The 19,030-nt window shown below is 34.7% G+C and overlaps 1 protein-coding gene and 1 non-coding gene across 6 annotated transcripts in view; both read left to right on the top strand.

The window, feature by feature from the left end:
* The window catches only part of PRPF39 (pre-mRNA processing factor 39), a 38,843-nt gene extending 20,039 nt beyond the window's left edge, over positions 1 to 18,804 (top strand). For all 5 annotated transcript variants that reach the window (XM_060096276.1, XM_060096278.1, XM_060096277.1 and 2 more), the window contains 10 exons: positions 4,427 to 4,594; positions 9,720 to 9,885; positions 10,336 to 10,443; positions 11,831 to 11,995; positions 12,310 to 12,436; positions 12,803 to 13,071; positions 13,932 to 14,116; positions 17,369 to 17,443; positions 17,682 to 17,802; positions 18,069 to 18,804. In XM_060096276.1, coding sequence (XP_059952259.1) covers positions 4,427 to 4,594; positions 9,720 to 9,885; positions 10,336 to 10,443; positions 11,831 to 11,995; positions 12,310 to 12,436; positions 12,803 to 13,071; positions 13,932 to 14,116; positions 17,369 to 17,443; positions 17,682 to 17,802; positions 18,069 to 18,125 — 1,441 coding nt within the window. In that variant the 3' untranslated portion in view covers positions 18,126 to 18,804. The remainder of the gene's footprint in view (positions 1 to 4,426; positions 4,595 to 9,719; positions 9,886 to 10,335; positions 10,444 to 11,830; positions 11,996 to 12,309; positions 12,437 to 12,802; positions 13,072 to 13,931; positions 14,117 to 17,368; positions 17,444 to 17,681; positions 17,803 to 18,068) is intronic.
* Positions 13,140 to 13,225, top strand: LOC132489695 (small nucleolar RNA SNORD127). The gene has a single exon (XR_009532083.1). It is a non-coding gene; the product is annotated as a small nucleolar RNA SNORD127 (small nucleolar RNA).
* Positions 18,805 to 19,030: the final 226 nt, after the last annotated feature.

The following is a 19,030-nucleotide window of genomic DNA, read 5'->3' as shown; positions in this document are numbered from 1 at the left end:
TGGTCATCCTGGTTTACCATCTTTTCAAATGCTGTCTATATAAGGCATTTTTACATTGCTTGTTCATGACATTTGCTCATTTTACTTTTGGATTGTCTTTGTTACTGATTATAGGAATTTAAAATGTGTTTTTGGTTTTTATTTTCATCAAATTATTGATATGTACATGTAGTTTAAAAAGTTAATGTTAAACTGCTTGTAACAAAAAGTGATCCCTCCACCTCTCTTTAAAATTTTAGCCGTTTCTTCTGATATTTTCCAACATGTTTATAACAGTAGCACTCTACTGCTTTCTGCTTCTCTCTCAGTACCTATAGACATTATCATTCTGTTATGGTAGATGAGATTTTTAGTTCACTTATACCCTGTCTTCCCATTCCTTATCTTTCCAGTATGGATACGTTTCATAGCTTTTTGTTTTTCCTGTAATTACCCCTTTCCTTCCCTCCCCCCTTTTTCCCATTCGCCTGCCTTTCTTTAAACATTTAAAATTTTCTACCACCTCCAACAGGTACTTTCAGTAGTCAGTACTAATACTGAGTTTCCACAACGTACAAATGCTATATAAGTTATTTTTTGAAACTAAAAAATGTATGTATCTAGTGTTATTCTACTTAATCTGAACATTACAAAAAGAGAATTATGTTCTGAGAAATGTAAATTCCATTTTTTTTCCTCTTGGAGATAGCCCTCCTGGAACCTCCTCTTCTGTAATCTGGACTGGTTGCTGTATTCTGATTCTGTTGTACAGCAGTTTTTGGATTTCCTCATTACCATGATTCTAGGAGATGTCGTTAACTTTTTCCTGGGTATCAAGCTCTATTTATTTAGAGCTTGTTAGATCCTACTCTTTCTTGGTTCATGCCTGCCTTTTAGAGGAGTACATCCCATAACTTCCTGATAAAGGATGCTTGGAATGAAAAAAAGTTTTTTCAGTCTTTATGTCTGAAACAATTGATGGTCTGGTAGGGTGTAGAATTTTGAGGTGAAACTAATTTTTCCTTAGGGCTTTGAAGGCATTTCTCCATCTATCTTCTGGTGTTGCTTTTGAGACGTATTATACCATTGTTCTTTTGAATTCTCTATGTGACTTGTTTTTCTTCATGGAAGCTTTTAAAATGTTCTCTTTATCTTTGTTGTAACTGCAATTGTGATGCTTTGGTGTGGACTTTCTTTTTCTAGTTAATTGTGCTTACTTAGTGGGCCTTTTCAATCTGGGATGCTTTAAAGCACATCTTTCTAGTCTTAGAAATGTTATTATTGTGTACATTCTTATTTTGATAATTTCTTTCCCTTGGTTTTCTCTGTTGTTTTCAATAGTTGGATATTGGACCTTCTGATTTAATCATTTAATTTTCTTACCTTTTTCTCAATCTCCTAGGATTTGTTTGACTTTTTGAGGTATTTCCTTGAACCTTGTATTGGATTTTTAATAGCTACTATAAGATTTTTTTTTTTCTTTTTTTTTTGCGGTACGTGGGCCTCTCACTGTTGTGGCCTCTCCCGTTGTGGAGCACAGGCTCTGGACGCGCAGGCTCAGCGGCCATGGCTCATGGGCCCAGCTGCTCCACGGCGGCATGTGGGATCTTCCTGGACCGGGGCGCGAACCCGTGTCCCCTGCATCGGCAGGCGGACTCTCAACCACTGCGCCACCAGGGAAGCCCCATAAGATTTTTAGTATCTAAGAATCTTTCCTCTTCTTTGAATATTCCTTTTCTTATAGCCTCCTATTCTTGTTATATGGCTGCATATCTTTTTATTTTAATATCCAAATTTTTTACTTTTTAAAATATTAATTATTATTTTAAATGTTTATTTTATTTTGGTTGTGTCAGGTCTTAGTTGTGGCATGCGAACTCTTAGCTGTGGCATGCATGTGGGGTCTAGTTCCTGGACCAGGGATCGAACCCAGGCCCCCTGCATTGGGAGCGTGGAGTCTTAACCACTGTGCCACCAGGGAAGTCCCATATATTTATTATTTTTATTTATTTGTTTGTTTGTTTGTTTGTTTTTGGCTGTGTCTGGTCTTAGTTGTGGCACGCGGGGTCTTCATTGAGGCCTGTGGGATCTTCTGTTGTGGCGCATGGCCTTCTCTCTAGTTGTGGTGTGTGGGTTTTCTCTCTCTAGTTGTGGAGCGCAGGCTCCAGGGCGTATGAGCTCTGTAGTTGTGGCACGTGGGTTCCAGAGTGCATGGGCTCTGTAGTTTGAGGCACACGGGCTCTCTTGTTGAGGCGCTGGCTTAGTTGCCCCGCGGCATGTGGGATCTTAGTTCCCTGACCTGGGATCGAACCCGCGTCCCCTGCATTGGAAGGTGGATTCTTTACCACTGGACCACCAGAGAAGTCCCTGGCTGCATATCTTTTTAACATTTCTTTGAGGGTATTAAGGATAGTTGAAATTTTTCTCTGCCCTCGATGCTGTTTTCTCTTTTTTGTTTGTTTGCTTGTTTTCATTTCTGATATGTTTGATCTCTGGATTTCTGCTTATGTTAAAGATTCAATACTAATAAACTGAATGGAAGTTCTGTACTACATTGTTAGCTGGCATAAAGGGCTTCACAGTGCATGATCAGGTGGCTACTCAGGTTTTTGTTGTGGGACTCCCAGTGTTGGAATCCTTATATCTTATTCCTATACCAAGCAGTTTTTTCATTGAAGGATCATCTGATCTGCCTGGGGAGCATATACCTAGCTTCTGAAATCCCATAGCTGAGCAGGAAAGTGGGTTTAAGGCCTCTAACCATTCATTAAGCAAACCTTCGTCTAAACATTTTGTTCATTACCTGTCATCCTTCCTCTTCCAGCTACCTCCAGTTTTCTTAAGTGTCTGGTGCATTAATTTCCTGAATTATTTTGGGATTCTGCAGAGGAATAACATGTATTTTAACTTTTTTGAAAATCTCAAACAAACATACACGTGTGTGCACGTACCACACACACATACACACACACACATACACATGCATGTTCTCTCAATCCCTTATGTGTATTAAACATATTTCCCCCAGTTTTGGCACATCTTTGTTTAGGGTATCTTTATCATATAGAGGTTTGTTTTTGTTTTTTTCTTACTGTGGTTCAATTTGTAATCTTTTATTGGTTTCTAAGTTTTGTGCCTATCTTGCCAAGAATTATAAATCTTGAATTTTTTTCTAATTCTTTTTATAGGCTTTTTTTTTATAGTTCACTTATCTGACATTTAGCTTGTGTCTTTTGTGAAACAGATTAACCTTAGTTTGCATCTTTCGCAAGTCAGAGATTAACCTTTTATTTTTTTCCATTTGGAATAGTCTATCTTTTCTTCAATGATTTATTATTTTTTTATTTTTTAAATTAAAAAAAATTTTGTGCATTGATTTAAAATACCTTATCATATACTAAACCCTCACATATACATAGATCTATTTTGTTTTCTGTTTTGGAACTGTTTTGTTAATCCATTTTTCTGATACCAGGCCAGTGCCATACTTTTAATTATTATAGCTTTCTAGTTTCTTTTGATACCTTTCAGGAAAATGCCTGCTGCTTTGTACTTTTACAAAAATGTTTTGCATCTTTGTATGCTAGATGAATGTTAGAATTTGTTTTTTTCTCTTCCATCCAAAATTTCTTAGAGCTTTGATTGGCATTCAGTTAAAGTTGTAGATTAATTTAGGTAGTGTAGTTTATACTGTTAAAAATCCCTCTTGATTCTAATATTTATTTTGAAAACATGTACCTAAAATTTTATCCCATTGGGATATCAAATCCAGTGATTAAAATTGCTTACAGAAATCTCTTCAAATGAGCTAAGTATTTTAAAATAAATGATTTTGTAGTAACCTGTAACTGTGGAATTTTAGAATTAGGAGAGAATTTTGAGAGTTTTAAAATATATGTATATTTCTCATTACCTGACAAGGCAGCTGACCCCTTGTTGGAGAGTTGTTTTGCCAGAAAATTATTTCTTAAAGTGAGATAAATTTTGTCTCTTTGTCTTTTGCCCTAAAGGAATCTATTCAACAGACATTTCAAGTTTAATGAATATTTTAGTGTCTACTGTGTTACTCTTAAATGTTTGCAATGTAATTTGCATTGCAAATTTATATCATATAAAACAATATACAGTTACATAAAATTACATTTACCTATTCCCTTTATGTTTTCCCTTTTTTTAAAGCAACTGTTGTACACTTTTCTACTATTCCTTCTTCCTTTTAATCTCTACTTGTATAAAGTTGAATATAATTTTGAATTTAGCATTATCTTCTAAAATTTAGAAATATTTTTTTTTGCTTTTTTAAATATGGAGTTATAATTGATGTATAACATTAGTTTCAGGAGTATGACAATGATTTGATATTTGTATATATTGCAAAGTGTAGAAATAATATTTTTAAAGTGATTTTATCTTGGAAAGATAACTTAGAGGTAATTTAATTTTTCAGAACTTTTGAGCATGCTGTTCTAGCTGCAGGAACAGATTTCCGATCTGACAGACTCTGGGAAATGTATATAAACTGGGAAAATGAACAGGGAAACCTGAGAGAAGTTACAGCTATATACGATCGTATTCTTGGTATTCCAACACAGCTGTACAGTCATCATTTTCAGAGGTGAGTGGAAAAATCAGGTCGTTAAAATTTTTTTGTGATTACTCAGGTAATTTCCAATAATGAGGATACTTATTCTCTTGAAATGTAAGATTATATTAGACACAAACAGGAATAAATTTTCTTGCTCGATAATCACAAGTTATATACACTTTAAAATTTTGACATTTTCAGTATAGCTTATAAAATGTTTAGGAACTTTACTGGTTTTAGACAGAAGGTTCTCTTTATCTGTTTTATAGGTGAGGAAACGATAGGAATCCTGTCTTTTGTCTAAGATATTTCAGAGTAGTGAAGGAATGGGAGAAAAGAATCTAAGTTTAATTATTCTTTATGGTTAACACAGTACATGGCACATAATAGATGCTTATTTAAAGCATAATGATTTACTAAAGGTCCATTCTTGTGATTCACATAACATCTTATATCCAAAAGAGCAAAGAATGTATTTTATGTAGTAAGTCTGGTTTATATTCAAACAATCAAAAATAGTTTCAGTTTAATTTTCTACTATGATAATCTGTTATGACTGGTATCATTTCATTTTAATGAGTGCTGTTAAAACAACTAGTTCTGTGTACTGTGATTTCCATGTTTCTGATGTATTCAAAGTATCCCACTAATAAGGATCCCACTAATACGGAATTAGTCTTTCTGAACAAGAAAGTTATGAGGACTGTTGATAAATGATAAATGTTTGCTATTCTTAACTGCCATATTTCTGTCATAATTTTTATAACTAGTATTGTGGTAGAGCCTGTAAACTTTAAGTAGTTATTAAGTAAGTGATTTACTATATTTTTCTTTACTAACAAATTAGAAAACTTTATGAAACGTTTGTACAGAACTGTGGATCAATTTGCTAAGCTATGTAGACCCAGGTTAGAAACAGAAAGCATGTGGACCTGAATATACCATCTCTGTTTTTCATGAAATAGAGGAGGTGGGCAGGTTTCTAGGGTATAATGACCTAGGGAGACACTTGCTGAAAGAGATTATTAACACAAGGGTTGGCATGTGGAGACGCTTGGTGAATTAAAAAAGTTAAAAGAATATTTTTAATGTTTTTTTAAAAGCTTTTTAAAAAGTTTTCTGGGACAAAGCGGGTTCCTTTCATAAACCAATTCTTCTAGGGTGTAAAGTATAGGTAAAATATATGATTATAATAATTTTATTGTTGGTAAGAAAAAATATGACTAGGAAACAGTTATACAGACAGTATTCTGAGAGCCTTATTTAATCGTCACAATTAACCAGGTATAGGTATAGGTACTATTATTTATCTACATTTTATGGAAGTAGAGGCAAAGAAAGATTAAAGTATTTGCAAAAGGTCACAGAAGTAGTAAGTGGTTGGAAGCTGATTGGAACCTAGACAGTGTGGCCCCAAAGTTCTTGGTGTAGTATTTTTTTTTTTAATATTTCACTGGGCTTTTAAAAATGCATGTATGAGTATAATAGAGATTAGTGGATTGCATTACACATACTGCTTTTTAATCTACTCTTTTTCACTTAATGTAATGAGACCCACTTTCCTTATGAGTATAGCAAACTCAAAAGTAGTGTTGGTATAAGTAAATCTTACAGTTTATATAAGTAAACTAATTCACATTACTAATTGCTTTGAGAACTGCTGAAATGTTTTCTTTTGCCAAATATACTTCTCCTATTTAAAGTCAGTTATTTAGTGCTTGCCATGTACCAGATGATATGCATTTAAGTTGTAGGAATAAAGGCCCAAAGAAGATATGTATGCATTGACTTGGCCCTCAAGTTGCTCAAAAGTGTAGAAGAGGAAGCATGTGCTAAAGGAACTAAGTGCTGTAATAGAAATATTTCTATTGTGTAGGCTTGTATATTGGATATACACTGAACATTATCTCTAAGAAAATATCTAATTTAAAATCCTCCTTAGCATGAGTACTTTTGTGATATGATCTAATTCCTCAGGCCCAGTCCCTGGTAGTTCTTAAACTCTAGACATAACCTGAGTACTGATAATATCCCAAAGGGCAGTGATATTTTATGCTTTTATGACTAATACCTTTTCCACTTTCCATTTGTCTGATGAACTCATATTCCTTAAGACCCATACAGCTTAATGTTTTCTCCGTGACACTTTTTCCCGTTCACCTAAACAGAAGTGTCTGTTTTGTCTTTTGTGCCAGCACTCTACCTACATTTATTTCATTTATCTTAGCACACTGATAATACTGTTTTGAATTTATGTCTCCTGTATCCTCACATGTCTGTCATTTTCTGAGGATTTTTAATTCTTTTTGGCCTTAATACCTAGGAACAGGTATTTTCCTTTACGGAAAACCCCTAACGAACTTTTTGGCCAACCCAGTATTAGGCACTCAGCCATTCTATATTGAATAAATTAGCTTTATAGTAGAAAAAGCTAATGGAATATTACTGTTTAGTATTATGCATCTTTTATCACTATGTGAAAGAAGTTTATATAATGTGGCAATTATTTTATTTATTTTTATTGTATTTTATTTTTTAATTTATTTTTTGGCTGTGTTGGGTCTTTGTTGCTGCGCACGGACTTTCTCTAGTTGTGGCGAGCAGAGGCTACTCTTTGTTGTGGTGCGCGGGCTTCTCACTGCGGTCGGTAGCTTCTCTTGTTGCGGAGCATGGGCTCTAGGCACACAGGCTCAGTGGTTGTGGCACAGGGGCTTAGTTGCTCTGCGGCATGTGGGATCTTCCCTGACCAGGGCTCGAACCTGTGTCCCCTGCATTAGCAGGAGGATTCTTAACCACTGTGCCACCAGGGAAGTCCAATTATTTTAAATTTATGTTCTATAAGTAGTTATTTTTCAGTTTTACCTTATTTCAAGTTTCTTATCTATGTCTTGACAATTTTTAATTTTAATATTTGAGTATTAAATCTGTTCATTATCATACTACACATTTGAGAGTTACCTCCTCATTTAAAATTTTTTTAATAAGGCAATCTGTATTTTTGTCCTCCTGGTGATAAAATAGGCCAAGTTAAGCCTCTGTATTCACTGATTTTGCAAAATTTAAATTAGCTTCCAATGTTATTTACATATGTTTGTGAAAGTTTTTTTTGTTTTTTTTTGTTTTGGCCATGTCATGCGGCATGCAGGATCTTAGTTCCCCTACCAGGGATTGAACCTGTGCCCCCTGCATTGGGAGCAGAGTCTTAACCCTTGGACCACCAGGGAAGTCCCTGTGAAAGTCTTAAAATCCATAAAAATCCAGGTGTCAGTAGCCTAAATCAATTTTAAGAAACTTGGGGGGAAAATCCATAAGGTTGGAGCATATGGTACATGTACAACCATGTCTGATAATTAGGTTGAAGAGGTAGGTCTGGGTCAGAGGCTAGGTCAGAAAAGACTTCAAGGAGATTGGATTTTAACCTGAATGCAGGGTAAACATTGAAGGGATTTTGGCATGAGGGTGGGATATGATCCTGTTTACTATTTTATTTTTCATGTTTACTTTTTAATAACACTTTTGATAGCAGTATTGAGGTGGGGTTAGAAGCTGTGAGACTAGAGGCTGGAAAGACCGGTTTATGTTTATCTAGCTAAGTAGTGAGGAGGGCATGAAGTCATATTTAGAAGGTAGACTAAATTGGACCTAGTATCCAGTGGAATGTAAGAGATAAGGTAGGTGGAAGAGATTTGGCAACTTAGTGGTTGACTATCAAGATTAGAAATGTTGGGACTTTCCTGGTGGTCCAGCAGGTAAGACTCCATGCTCCTGATGCAGGGGGCCTGGGTTCAATCCGTGGTCTGGGAACTAGATCCCACACACGTGCCGCAACTAAGAGTTCACATGCTGCAACCAAGAGTCCACATGCCACAACTAAGAAGTCTGCATGCTGCAACTATGAAGGCTGCATGCTGCAACTAAAGATCCCACACACTGCAACTAAGAAGTTGACATGCCGCACTGAAGTTCCCACATGCCGCAACGAAGATCCCGCATGCTGCAACTAAGACACTGTGCAGTCTAAATAAATAATAATAATAAAAAGATAGAAATGCTGAGGGTGTTGATTTGTGGATGAAAGTTACACACTTACAGACATGTTGTATATAAGGTTCCAAATTGAGATAGTGTAGATATTTTAGCTCCTCAACTTGGTGTTTTTGATTAAAATTTGTGTGTGTGTGTGTGTGTATATATATATATTAAAACTAGTGTATGTAGATAAATGACATGTTTTTCAAAACACTCTGCTTAAAATCTGTATTTCTTTATGCAGAGTGTTGGCAGTTGTATATACTAACCTGAAATTTAGGGAAAAGGTTTGGGTTTAAGTTAGAGTTTTAAAGTCATAGTATTCTTATTATTTCAAGCTGTATTAATAAGATTGGACAGAAAGTATATAAAAATAGATGAGAACAAAATGCAGAGTGGAATCATTGGGCATACTAGCATCTGGGGGCAGGCTGGAATCAAGGAGCAGTCAGAGGCTTGGAGGAAAACCAAGAAAGTGGTAACTCGGAGCCCAGGGTGAAGAAGATTCTAAAAGGAAGGTTAGTTAACAGCCTTAAGTACTGAGGACATTATTAGGATAGAGGCTAGTACTGAGGACATTATTAGGATAGAGGCTGTACTATAAAACAAGTATCCATTTAATTTTGCATGTAAGAGGTACTTGGTGACTTTAATTAGGGCAATTTCATTGGAGTGTTTGGCACAGACATGTGAATTCAGGAGTAACTGGGAGGTGAGGAAGGAACTGCAAAATTTGTTGATCATTTATAAGTAATCATTTATAATTTAAACATGGATTGCTGTATTTAATTTTACAGTCACTTGACAGATGAGAAAACCAAGATTTAGAGAAGGGAAAAAAACTTCCTATAAGTCAAATAATTAGTAATGGACAGAAGTAGGATTTCAATGTATGACTTGTCCACGCCTTCTTCATTCCATTGCAAAGGCAGGAAGGAAATGAAGATGTCTGTAGACTGTTTTATCAAGTGGTAGGTTGTTACTGTAGAAAAGGAGAAAGGGTGTGGTGTTTTGGCGTCTTTAAATCAGAGTTCCTTTGAAAGAGTAATGTGTAGTAGAAATGTAACATGGGATCTAAAAATTATACTTCATATATACAGCTTGTATTTTTATTGTTTTCCTTTAGATTTAAAGAACATATACAGAATAACTTACCTAGAGATCTTCTAACTGGTGAACAGTTTATTCAGCTGCGAAGGGAATTAGCTTCTGTAAATGGGCATAGTGGTGATGATGGTCCTCCTGGTGATGATCTACCATCAGGAATTGAAGACATAACTGATCCAGCAAAGGTAGCCAGACTTATTAAAAAAAACTTTCAGTGCATGAGAAATTAAACTTTATGTCCCTTGACTGCATGTGTGGTATGACTTGTAGCTCATATAAAATCAATTTCTGATTAAGGCAGGTGGGAATTCTTTAGCTAGTTTGATTTAGAGTAGATAACGTATTTTACTATGAGACACCTGAAAAGCTGCGTTAGCTTAGAAGGATTATTTGGCCTATGTTGTGATGTACTAGCCCTGTTTTTTGTTTTTAAAAAGGCATATGAGAAAGTAGTTTATTAGGAAATACTTTTACAGATTTCAGTGTTGTTAATTGTACTTTGCACATAATTGATAATGGTTAAAAACCTCACTATTCTAAGACTATAGTATGGGTGGATAATACTTAAATGTAAGCAGTGATATTTAAAATTTTAGTATATAACTTGTGTGATTAAAATTTTTTTTCTTCCCTAGCTAATTACTGAAATAGAAAACATGAGACATAGAATCATTGAAATTCATCAAGAAATGTTTAATTATAATGAGCATGAAGTTAGTAAAAGGTGGACATTTGAAGAAGGGGTAAGTGCTTGCTTTTTTGTTATTGTCATTATATGCTTCAAAATACAAATAGGAATAATGTATTTTTCTTTTAGTTTTGAGTGATGTCTCTGCCTTTTAGTTTTGCTTATTTAAGTAATGAGATATTTGTTATGGCTTCCATTATCAATTTTCCATTATTTTATCATCTTCCATTATCAATTTTAGAAACATTGAATTCAGACTTAACGTGAATTGCAAATTATCTTTAATCTGAACTATTTTATTACAGTTCAATTTTAAAAATCGATTTCATTGAGTTTTATGTACAACAAAATACCTATTTTAGGTACATTTAGGTAAAATGAGGTTTTTTTTTTCAGAATTCTAATTCTTTATTTCTGTTTTTTTAAACATCTTTATTGAGATGTAATTCACATGCCATATATAGTTCACCCATTTAAAGTGTACAGTTCAGTATTTCTTAGTATATTCACAGATAGGTACATACAGTTAATTTTAGAACATTTAATTAATGTTAATTTTAGGACATTTTCATCATCCCAAAAAGAAATCCCTTACTCTTCAGCTTTCACCCCTCTACTCCCTCATCTGCTTACTGCCCCCAACTCCCAGCCCTAAGGTACCGTTAATCTACTTTCTGTTCCTATAGGTTTCCCTGTTCTGGCTTTTCACGTGAATGGAATCATGTAGTTTGTGGTTTTTTGTGACTGGCTCGTAAAATGAGTTTTGACAAATGTATATGCGTTGTGATCACCACAACAATCAGGATATAGAACTACTCTTGTCACCTCAGAACCCCTCAGTCAGTAACCTACACTGCACTCCTACCCCAGGCAACCACTGATCTACTTTCCTTTTTTTTTTTTGTTACATTCACTAGTTTGTTTTATTTTTTAGATTCCACATATAAGTGATATCAAATGGTATTTGTCTTTCTCCTGACCAACTTCACTTAGTATGGTAATCTCTAGTTGCATCTATGTTGCTGCAAATTGCATTATTTCATTCTTTTTTATGGCTGAGTAGTATTTCATTGGTGTATATTTACCACATCATCTTTATCCATTCATCTTTGGATGGACACTGATCTGCTTTCTGTTACTGTTGTGTAATTGTTCAATTCTAAAATACTCAGCAAAGAATACAGTTTTCTGAACATAAAATTGTATAGTTCTGTTAAAATGACTGGGTAAGTGGAAAATACATTCTGTTTCTTCAATTTATACAGCCTAAGTAATTAAAGGGATTTTAATTTTAGAAGTTTTTTTACTCATGAGATATGGTGATTAAAATTTTTTGGTTCATTATTATATTTATAATTTAAATAATTTGTATTACTGTAGTCATTCATATTTTGGTGTTGGTACTGGTTTACTTTCATTGTCGTGTCATGCTTTTATTACAGATTAAAAGACCTTATTTTCATGTGAAACCATTGGAAAAGGCACAACTGAAAAACTGGAAAGAATACTTAGAATTTGAAATTGAAAATGGGACTCATGAACGAGTTGTGGTTCTCTTTGAAAGATGTGTCATATCATGTGCCCTTTATGAGGAGTTTTGGATTAAGGTAAGAAAATTATATGCTCTGAAACTTGAATATATTATAAACATTGATCTAGTGACTAACCTTTTTTGTACTTCTGTTGAATGTTGTTCATATAACTATATCTGTTGCATTAGGAGATGGTCTGCTTGCAACCAGATTTGACTGCTGCATATGCCAACCTCGTTGCCTCTCTTCGTCCTTCCTTACAGAAACTAGTCTAGTGGTTCAATAAAGGTGCTGAATGGGTTTAAAAATAGAATTTTATCGTTCTGTCACATATTTAATGGCTTGTTCAACTGTAAATTATTCAGTATTTCCTCTGTTTCTGTATGTAGTATGCCAAGTATATGGAAAATCATAGCATTGAAGGAGTGAGGCATGTCTTCAGCAGAGCTTGCACAATTCATCTCCCAAAGAAACCCATGGTGCATATGCTTTGGGCAGCTTTTGAGGAACAGCAGGGTAAGAATGAGGAAATTCAGTTGGTATTTTGGGATTTAAGTTACTTTAGGATAAAGTTATAGGAATTGAGTCTTGAGAGATGGTGTAAAGCAGAGGTCAGGTAAACTTTTTCTATAAAGGGCCAGATAGTAAATATTTTAGGCTTTGCAGGCCATATGGTCTCTTTCCTAACAACTCTGCATTGTAGCTCCAAAATAGCCATAGGCAATAACATAAAAAAATGAACATGGCTGTTTTCCATTTCAAAAAAAAAAAAAATAGCCAGAGGGCTGGATTTAGCCTGTGGGCTGTTATTTGCCAATACCTGGCATAAAGGATATTTCATACGTTTAAACAAAAGCATAAACATTTAATTACTATTTCTAGGTAATATTAATGAAGCCAGGAATATCTTGAGAACATTTGAAGAATGTGTTCTAGGATTGGCAATGGTTCGTTTGAGAAGAGTAAGTTTAGAACGACGGCTTGGAAATATGGAAGAAGCTGAACGTTTGCTTCAGGAAGCCATTAAAAATGCCAAATCAAATAATGAATCATCATTTTATGCTATCAAACTAGCCCGACATCTTTTCAAAATACAAAAAAACCTTCCAAAATCAAGAAAGGTGCTTATGGAAGCTATTGAAAGAGACAAAGTATGTATTTGTGTTTTTTAGAATATCTTCCATTAAAAAAAAGTAGTCTTTGTTGCTGTTTTTCATTTTGGCAACTATGATGAAAGGTTTGGTCTGTATGTAATATATTTTATTACTAAATGAAGACAGCAGTCCCTCTAAACTGATGTTGCCATTTTAAAAAAATTTCAAATTATCATTAAAAGGTTGAGAAAATTAACATTGGATTTTCTATTTTCTCCACATTTAGAAATTTTATGGCAATTTTATTGATTATTAAGTAGAGGGCCTGAGAACACTTTATAAACAAAAGTATGGCAGTTGCCTACATTGTAACAAATGTAACAGTGAGATTATTCTCCTTTTCTAAAGTATTTTCTTTTTTATACCAACTGATGTCAAAAGACAGTGTCTAGGAAATTTCTCATTTTTTAGATTTTCGGCTAATGACAGGTCTGTTTAAGATGCAGGTTTATAAGAGGTTTGCTTCCAGCTGCAGTGAGGAAGATTATCTATGGTTGTGAAGATTTAGATTACTGGGAACTGTAGAGATCATTTTTTTATGTTTTACTTCATATTTGTTATGGTAGGTCAAGCTACATTAAACCCAAGATAGGATATAGGGTTTTAATTTATTGGCATTGAACAATTTGCATAGTTTAGGAGATGCTAGGATGATGTCTCTACCTACCAATGTGCTTATTAGTTTTTTACTTGTTTATTAGATGCATGCTGAAAAAATTTACCATGAATTACATTTTAATACAATTTTCAATATTGAATTTTTCAAGTTGAGACATAAAAATTAAGGCATTTAAAATATCTGTGGTCTAATCAAAATATCTTAGAAATATGATTAATTGGTACTGCTTTTTACACAGGAGAACACAAAGTTATACCTCAATTTACTTGAAATGGAATATAGTGGTGACCTCAAACAAAATGAAGAAAATATCCTAAATTGTTTTGACAGAGCTATACATGGTTCATTACCTATGAAAATGAGAATTACATTTTCTCAGAGAAAAGTGGAATTTCTTGAAGATTTTGGTTCAGATGTTAATAAGTAAGATCTTAATTATATATTATTATCTATCTGAATGGTAATAGAGCACTGATAATTTTGGATGGGAATTTGATGATGAGTACAAAATAATATATTGTTAAATTTAAAATGTTTCCTAGGTTTCTTTTTCCTCGGGTATATGTGGGGGTAAATTCAGTTTTGCAAATGTCTATGTGCTTAATGAGAAGGACATATGGTTTGTCTTTCCTTCAAAATTATTTTCAGAATTTTAGCATGGTAATTTAAACAATGAGTAGATGAGAGAAGGCAGGAGGCAGGAATTCTATGAAAAAGGAAATGGGTGAAGGATTGAACCCTGAAACACAGAAACATTTAATATATAGACCACCAGGGCTTCCCTGGTGGCGCAGTGGTTGAGAGTCCGCCTGCCGATGCAGGGGACACGGGTTCGTGCCCTGGTCCGGGAAGATCCCACATGCCGCGGAGCGGCTGGGCCTGTGCGTCTGGAGCCTGTGCTCCGCAGCGGGAGAGGCCACAACAGTGAGAGGCCCGCGTACCACACACAAACACACACAGCACACACACACAAAATATATATATAGACCACCAAAGGTAGATGGGGTTTTCTGGAATAGGAATGCCATCTCAGATTAGAGAAGAGGATGGGTGTGGTTTTACAGATCATGCCTTAATGACCTCATCTTCATTCATTATAAAAGGCTAAGAGATGAGGGTGGGAAAAAGGACAAGTTTAAAATTTAAATCTGCAAAGTAGAAGAGTAGAAATATTGATTAGAGCATTGCTGCCGTTCCTTTCTTAACTGGTTCTGGTAAGGAAATACCCCAATTCCTGTTAGGCAAGTTTGTATACATTTTTGATGGCTAAGTAAGATTTTAATTAAACTGAAAAGCATTTAATATGAGTTACATTTTAATACAACTGTATATATGTGCTTGGCACATTAAAAGTTTTATAATTACCTAATGTGAAGTACATTAACAGTCTAACGAGGGGAGGAGGTGCTGGTCTTTTAATAGACAAAGAGAGGCTTAAAGAGAGATTAGGCAGTTTTTCCAAGGTCACTTAGCTATTACATTGTGCAGCTGGAATTAGAACCTACTGTGGAGCCTGTGTTCTTAACCACCTCATGTGCTGTATGTGTTTTCTTTTTGTTTTGTACTGAAGAAAGTATACAAAAGAAATGGCATACGTAATTCTAGCTTTTAGTCTAGTTGGATGGTATGGTGACTAGAGAGGCTGTACATAAGTATGTGAGGTAGCATATAACTGTTAAGAAGGCTGTGATGTCTCTGGAACAGAATGTATTTGGCATCTTTCATAGAGGAGGTGGGGCTTCATTTAGTTATTACTGGATTCTGATAAGCTAAGGAGAGGATAAAATGGTGGAAGCAAATTAAAGTTCATGTAAAAAGAATATTTGCTTGATTGGAGGGTTTTATGAAGCGGTAAAAGCTTGATGCTAAATGTGCTGTATTTTAAAAGCTAGACTGAGTTCTGAGCACATGTACACGGTTGACAGTAGGAAGCTATTAGAGTTTTGAATTAGATTAAATAACATATTTAAATTTGGCAGTAATATACAGACAAATCTGAGGTTCCACACAAGGATGCCAGTTAGGCCCTTGCAAATATAGTTATGGAGGGTCTGAGTATCGGGTCTAAGATTGTTGTATTTGAAATTTAAAAAGGGAGTGATATGGAAAATAAATGAGTCGCTTAGAAATTTAGGTAGCAAGGGGCTTCCCTGGTGGCACAGTGGTTGAGAGTTCGCCTGCCGATGCAGGGGACACGGGTTCGTGCCCCGGTCTGGGAAGATCCCACATGCCGCAGAGCGGCTAGGCCCGTGAGCCTTGGCTGCTGAGCCTGAGCGTCCGGAGCCTGTGCTCCGCAATGGGAGAGGCCACAACAGTGAGAGGCCCGCGTACTGCAAAAAAAAAAAAAAAAAAAAAAGAAATTTAGGTAGCAGTGTAATGAATTGGTAAGAATTAATGTTCAATCAAATATAGGATTAAATCCTAGCTCTCACTTAATATTTTGTATTCCTGTTTTCAGATTTTCTCATATGAATATTGAGTCTCTTGTTGCCAACCCATGAGTTGTTAAAGGTCTTAAGGAAATTAGTCCATTTAAAGTCCTTTATGTTGAGTAAACACTGAACCAGAAATTACTGGTATTGACAGTTTTTGCCCCAGGAATATTGTGGGACCAGTGTTACTGTTAATTGTTATTAAATGTATACATATGCAGGCTGTCCAGGGAAGTTGAACATGCATGTAAACATCAAGGTCATTTCCACAGAAATGTTAATTATCTGTGTTCAGGTTTCTGATTACCTTAAAAAATAAGGCCATCTTTGTCTTTCTAAAAAATATTTAAGAAAGTGGTAAAAGGAGGGCATTTCTTGGTGGTCCAGTGGTTAGGGCTCCACGCTCAAAAAAAAAAGAAAGTGGTAAAAAGGAAAACAAAATCATTATGATTTTAAAGTCAGTTTGGCTTCAATTGACATTGTTTTTGAAGTTCTAAGTTCCAGGTGAGACCTATAATACATATCACATTAATTTTTTTATTTATTAAAAATTATCTTTTTAATCAATGATAAATAATTATACTGTAGTTTTATTTTAGTTCTAATTAAATTTATCACATGGCCAAAGTTTACACTTTATCCTAACTGGTGGCAGGTGTCTTTAATAAGCATTGTTAAGTTAGATCTCAAAAGTATACAAATTATGTAACTGTCAGGACTCCTGGTTGCATTGGACGAAAACATATTGTCAAGGTCACTGTCTTTGTTGTGTGATAGCTCCTTAGTTGGGCTCTCCCCATGTGTTACAAATAATAAAAACAGGTAGCTCTTGGCCAGTATCCCATCAGCTTTAGCCCACTGTAGTACAGAGAACAGGCACTTTTTCAGTAGCTCAGTCAAAAATCCTGGGACTTACTGACATCCTGGTTTGAGTCACATGATCACCTCTAAACCACTCATTGGTCAGAGATATGTAGTAAGGTAATTGGCTAGGCCTGTATCTCTGAAGCCTCATAAATGAACCACATGGACTGAGAAGGAAAGTGTAAGGCAGCGGTTTGCCAAAGCAAATAACATAGAAAAGGTAGCTGGGGGCAGTTTTGCCTGCTGGATCATTTCTTTTTCCAAAAGGATGTTCATTGCAACATGCTTTTGTTTCCCTAAGTGGAAATAACTTAAAAACTTTAAAAATTTAAGTTTGGCTTTTGTCTATTCCAAAGGATTGTTTTTCCTTCCCTCTCAGGCTTCTGAATGCTTATGATGAACATCAAACACTCCTAAAAGAACAGGATTCTTTAAAAAGGAAAGCAGAAAATGGGTATGTAACTTCCTGCTGAATCAAGAAGGGATGCTTAAAAGAAGACATTTCATTGTGGAAATCCCTTTAAAGATAATTATTACCTTTATGTTGTGGTAATTTATTTTCATGATTTGAAATCATATAAAACAGAGTGGTCAAGAACTTCAGATGAATGTACACAGGTGACATTCATCCATTTGTTAAAAGTACTTATCTGTGGGAATTCTGAAAGTTTCCATTTTGACCTTTGATTTAGATCAGAAGAACCAGAGGAAAAGAAAGCACACACAGAAGATACAACTTCATCATCTACACAGATGATTGATGGTGATTTACAGGCAAATCAAGCTGCATATAATTATAGTGCCTGGTATCAAGTGAGTTTACATAATTATAATTGAATTTTTGTTAATAGATGTTATTAGAAATGCATAAATGAGGATAGTCTTCTTTTTTTTTCCCTTTAGAAAAAACAACTCTTTGCTTCGGTTGCAGATTGTATAATACATAGTCTTCTGGTTAAGACTTGGAATTTCAGCAGTGAACACATGCTTGTTTTCTTAAATATACCTGCTTTAATTACATTTTTATATAAACTCAGCCATAGTTCTTGTATGCTAACATGTTTGCTTTTTCCTTTCAGTACAATTATCAGAATCCTTGGAATTATGGACAGTATTATCCTCCCCCTCCAACCTGATGGGAAAATTAAATATCAGATGGAGTGTGTGAAAAGTTTGAAATTATTTTTTTTTAATGAGGGATGTAAACATAGCATAAGCTTGTTGTATTTGATAACTTGTCTTCCCTGTTTCTGTGTAACATGATTTGTTCAGTAATAGGGGAAAATGTCACTTAGTAGCTTACCACAGATACTATTTCCTACCATTTATAAAATTTACTTTTTATTGGAGAACTATTTTTTTGATTTTTGCATTAAGTGGTCTAGAATTCTTTTGCAATGCATTTGCAACAGAGTTTTGTAGCCTTAAGGGTAGGGAAAAAAAACTGACTGCAAATCATGTCAGTATAGTACAAGATTCTGAAAATACATAAGGGCTGGTTATTAAGGATTTACCTCCTCCTTAAAAAAAAAAATGGCTTTTTAACCTTTGCTGACAAGATATTGTCTGTGTGGTTCAATTATCCTTGTGAATTTGGATCGAACAGCAGAAGATACCTATTAAAATATTGTCTTGGAATAGAGATTATAAATGAGGAAATGGAATGTTTGCATCCCTTTAAAAAATGAAAATCATATCAAAACTGTTGTTTCAGGAGACTTTGTATTTGGAATATTCATGTTAAAACTTGTGAGCAAGCTTTCATTTTGATCAAACTGATCATCTTCATTTTTGTAATAAAACTGAAGACTCATCCAATGATTGTTATGAATTTATTGGGGGGGAATCACCTAATAATATTAACTTTATATTAACCAGTATTAGTGGTTTATTGGTTTTGAAGTATACTTTTCTTGAATTCATCTATTGTTGACAATTTCTTAGACTTTTTAGCCTTTTGCTTCCTCTCAATCTCTGTGCTTTTGCCTTCCTTATACACAAATGTTTAAAGATTTTAAGATGATTGTCTCTGGCAAAGCTG

Source organism: Mesoplodon densirostris, chromosome 4 (assembly GCF_025265405.1).
Source record: "Mesoplodon densirostris isolate mMesDen1 chromosome 4, mMesDen1 primary haplotype, whole genome shotgun sequence".
Lineage (NCBI taxonomy): Eukaryota > Metazoa > Chordata > Mammalia > Artiodactyla > Ziphiidae > Mesoplodon > Mesoplodon densirostris.
The sequence above is the reverse complement of the archived record's forward strand: the minus strand, read 5'-3'. Positions and strand labels throughout refer to the sequence as shown.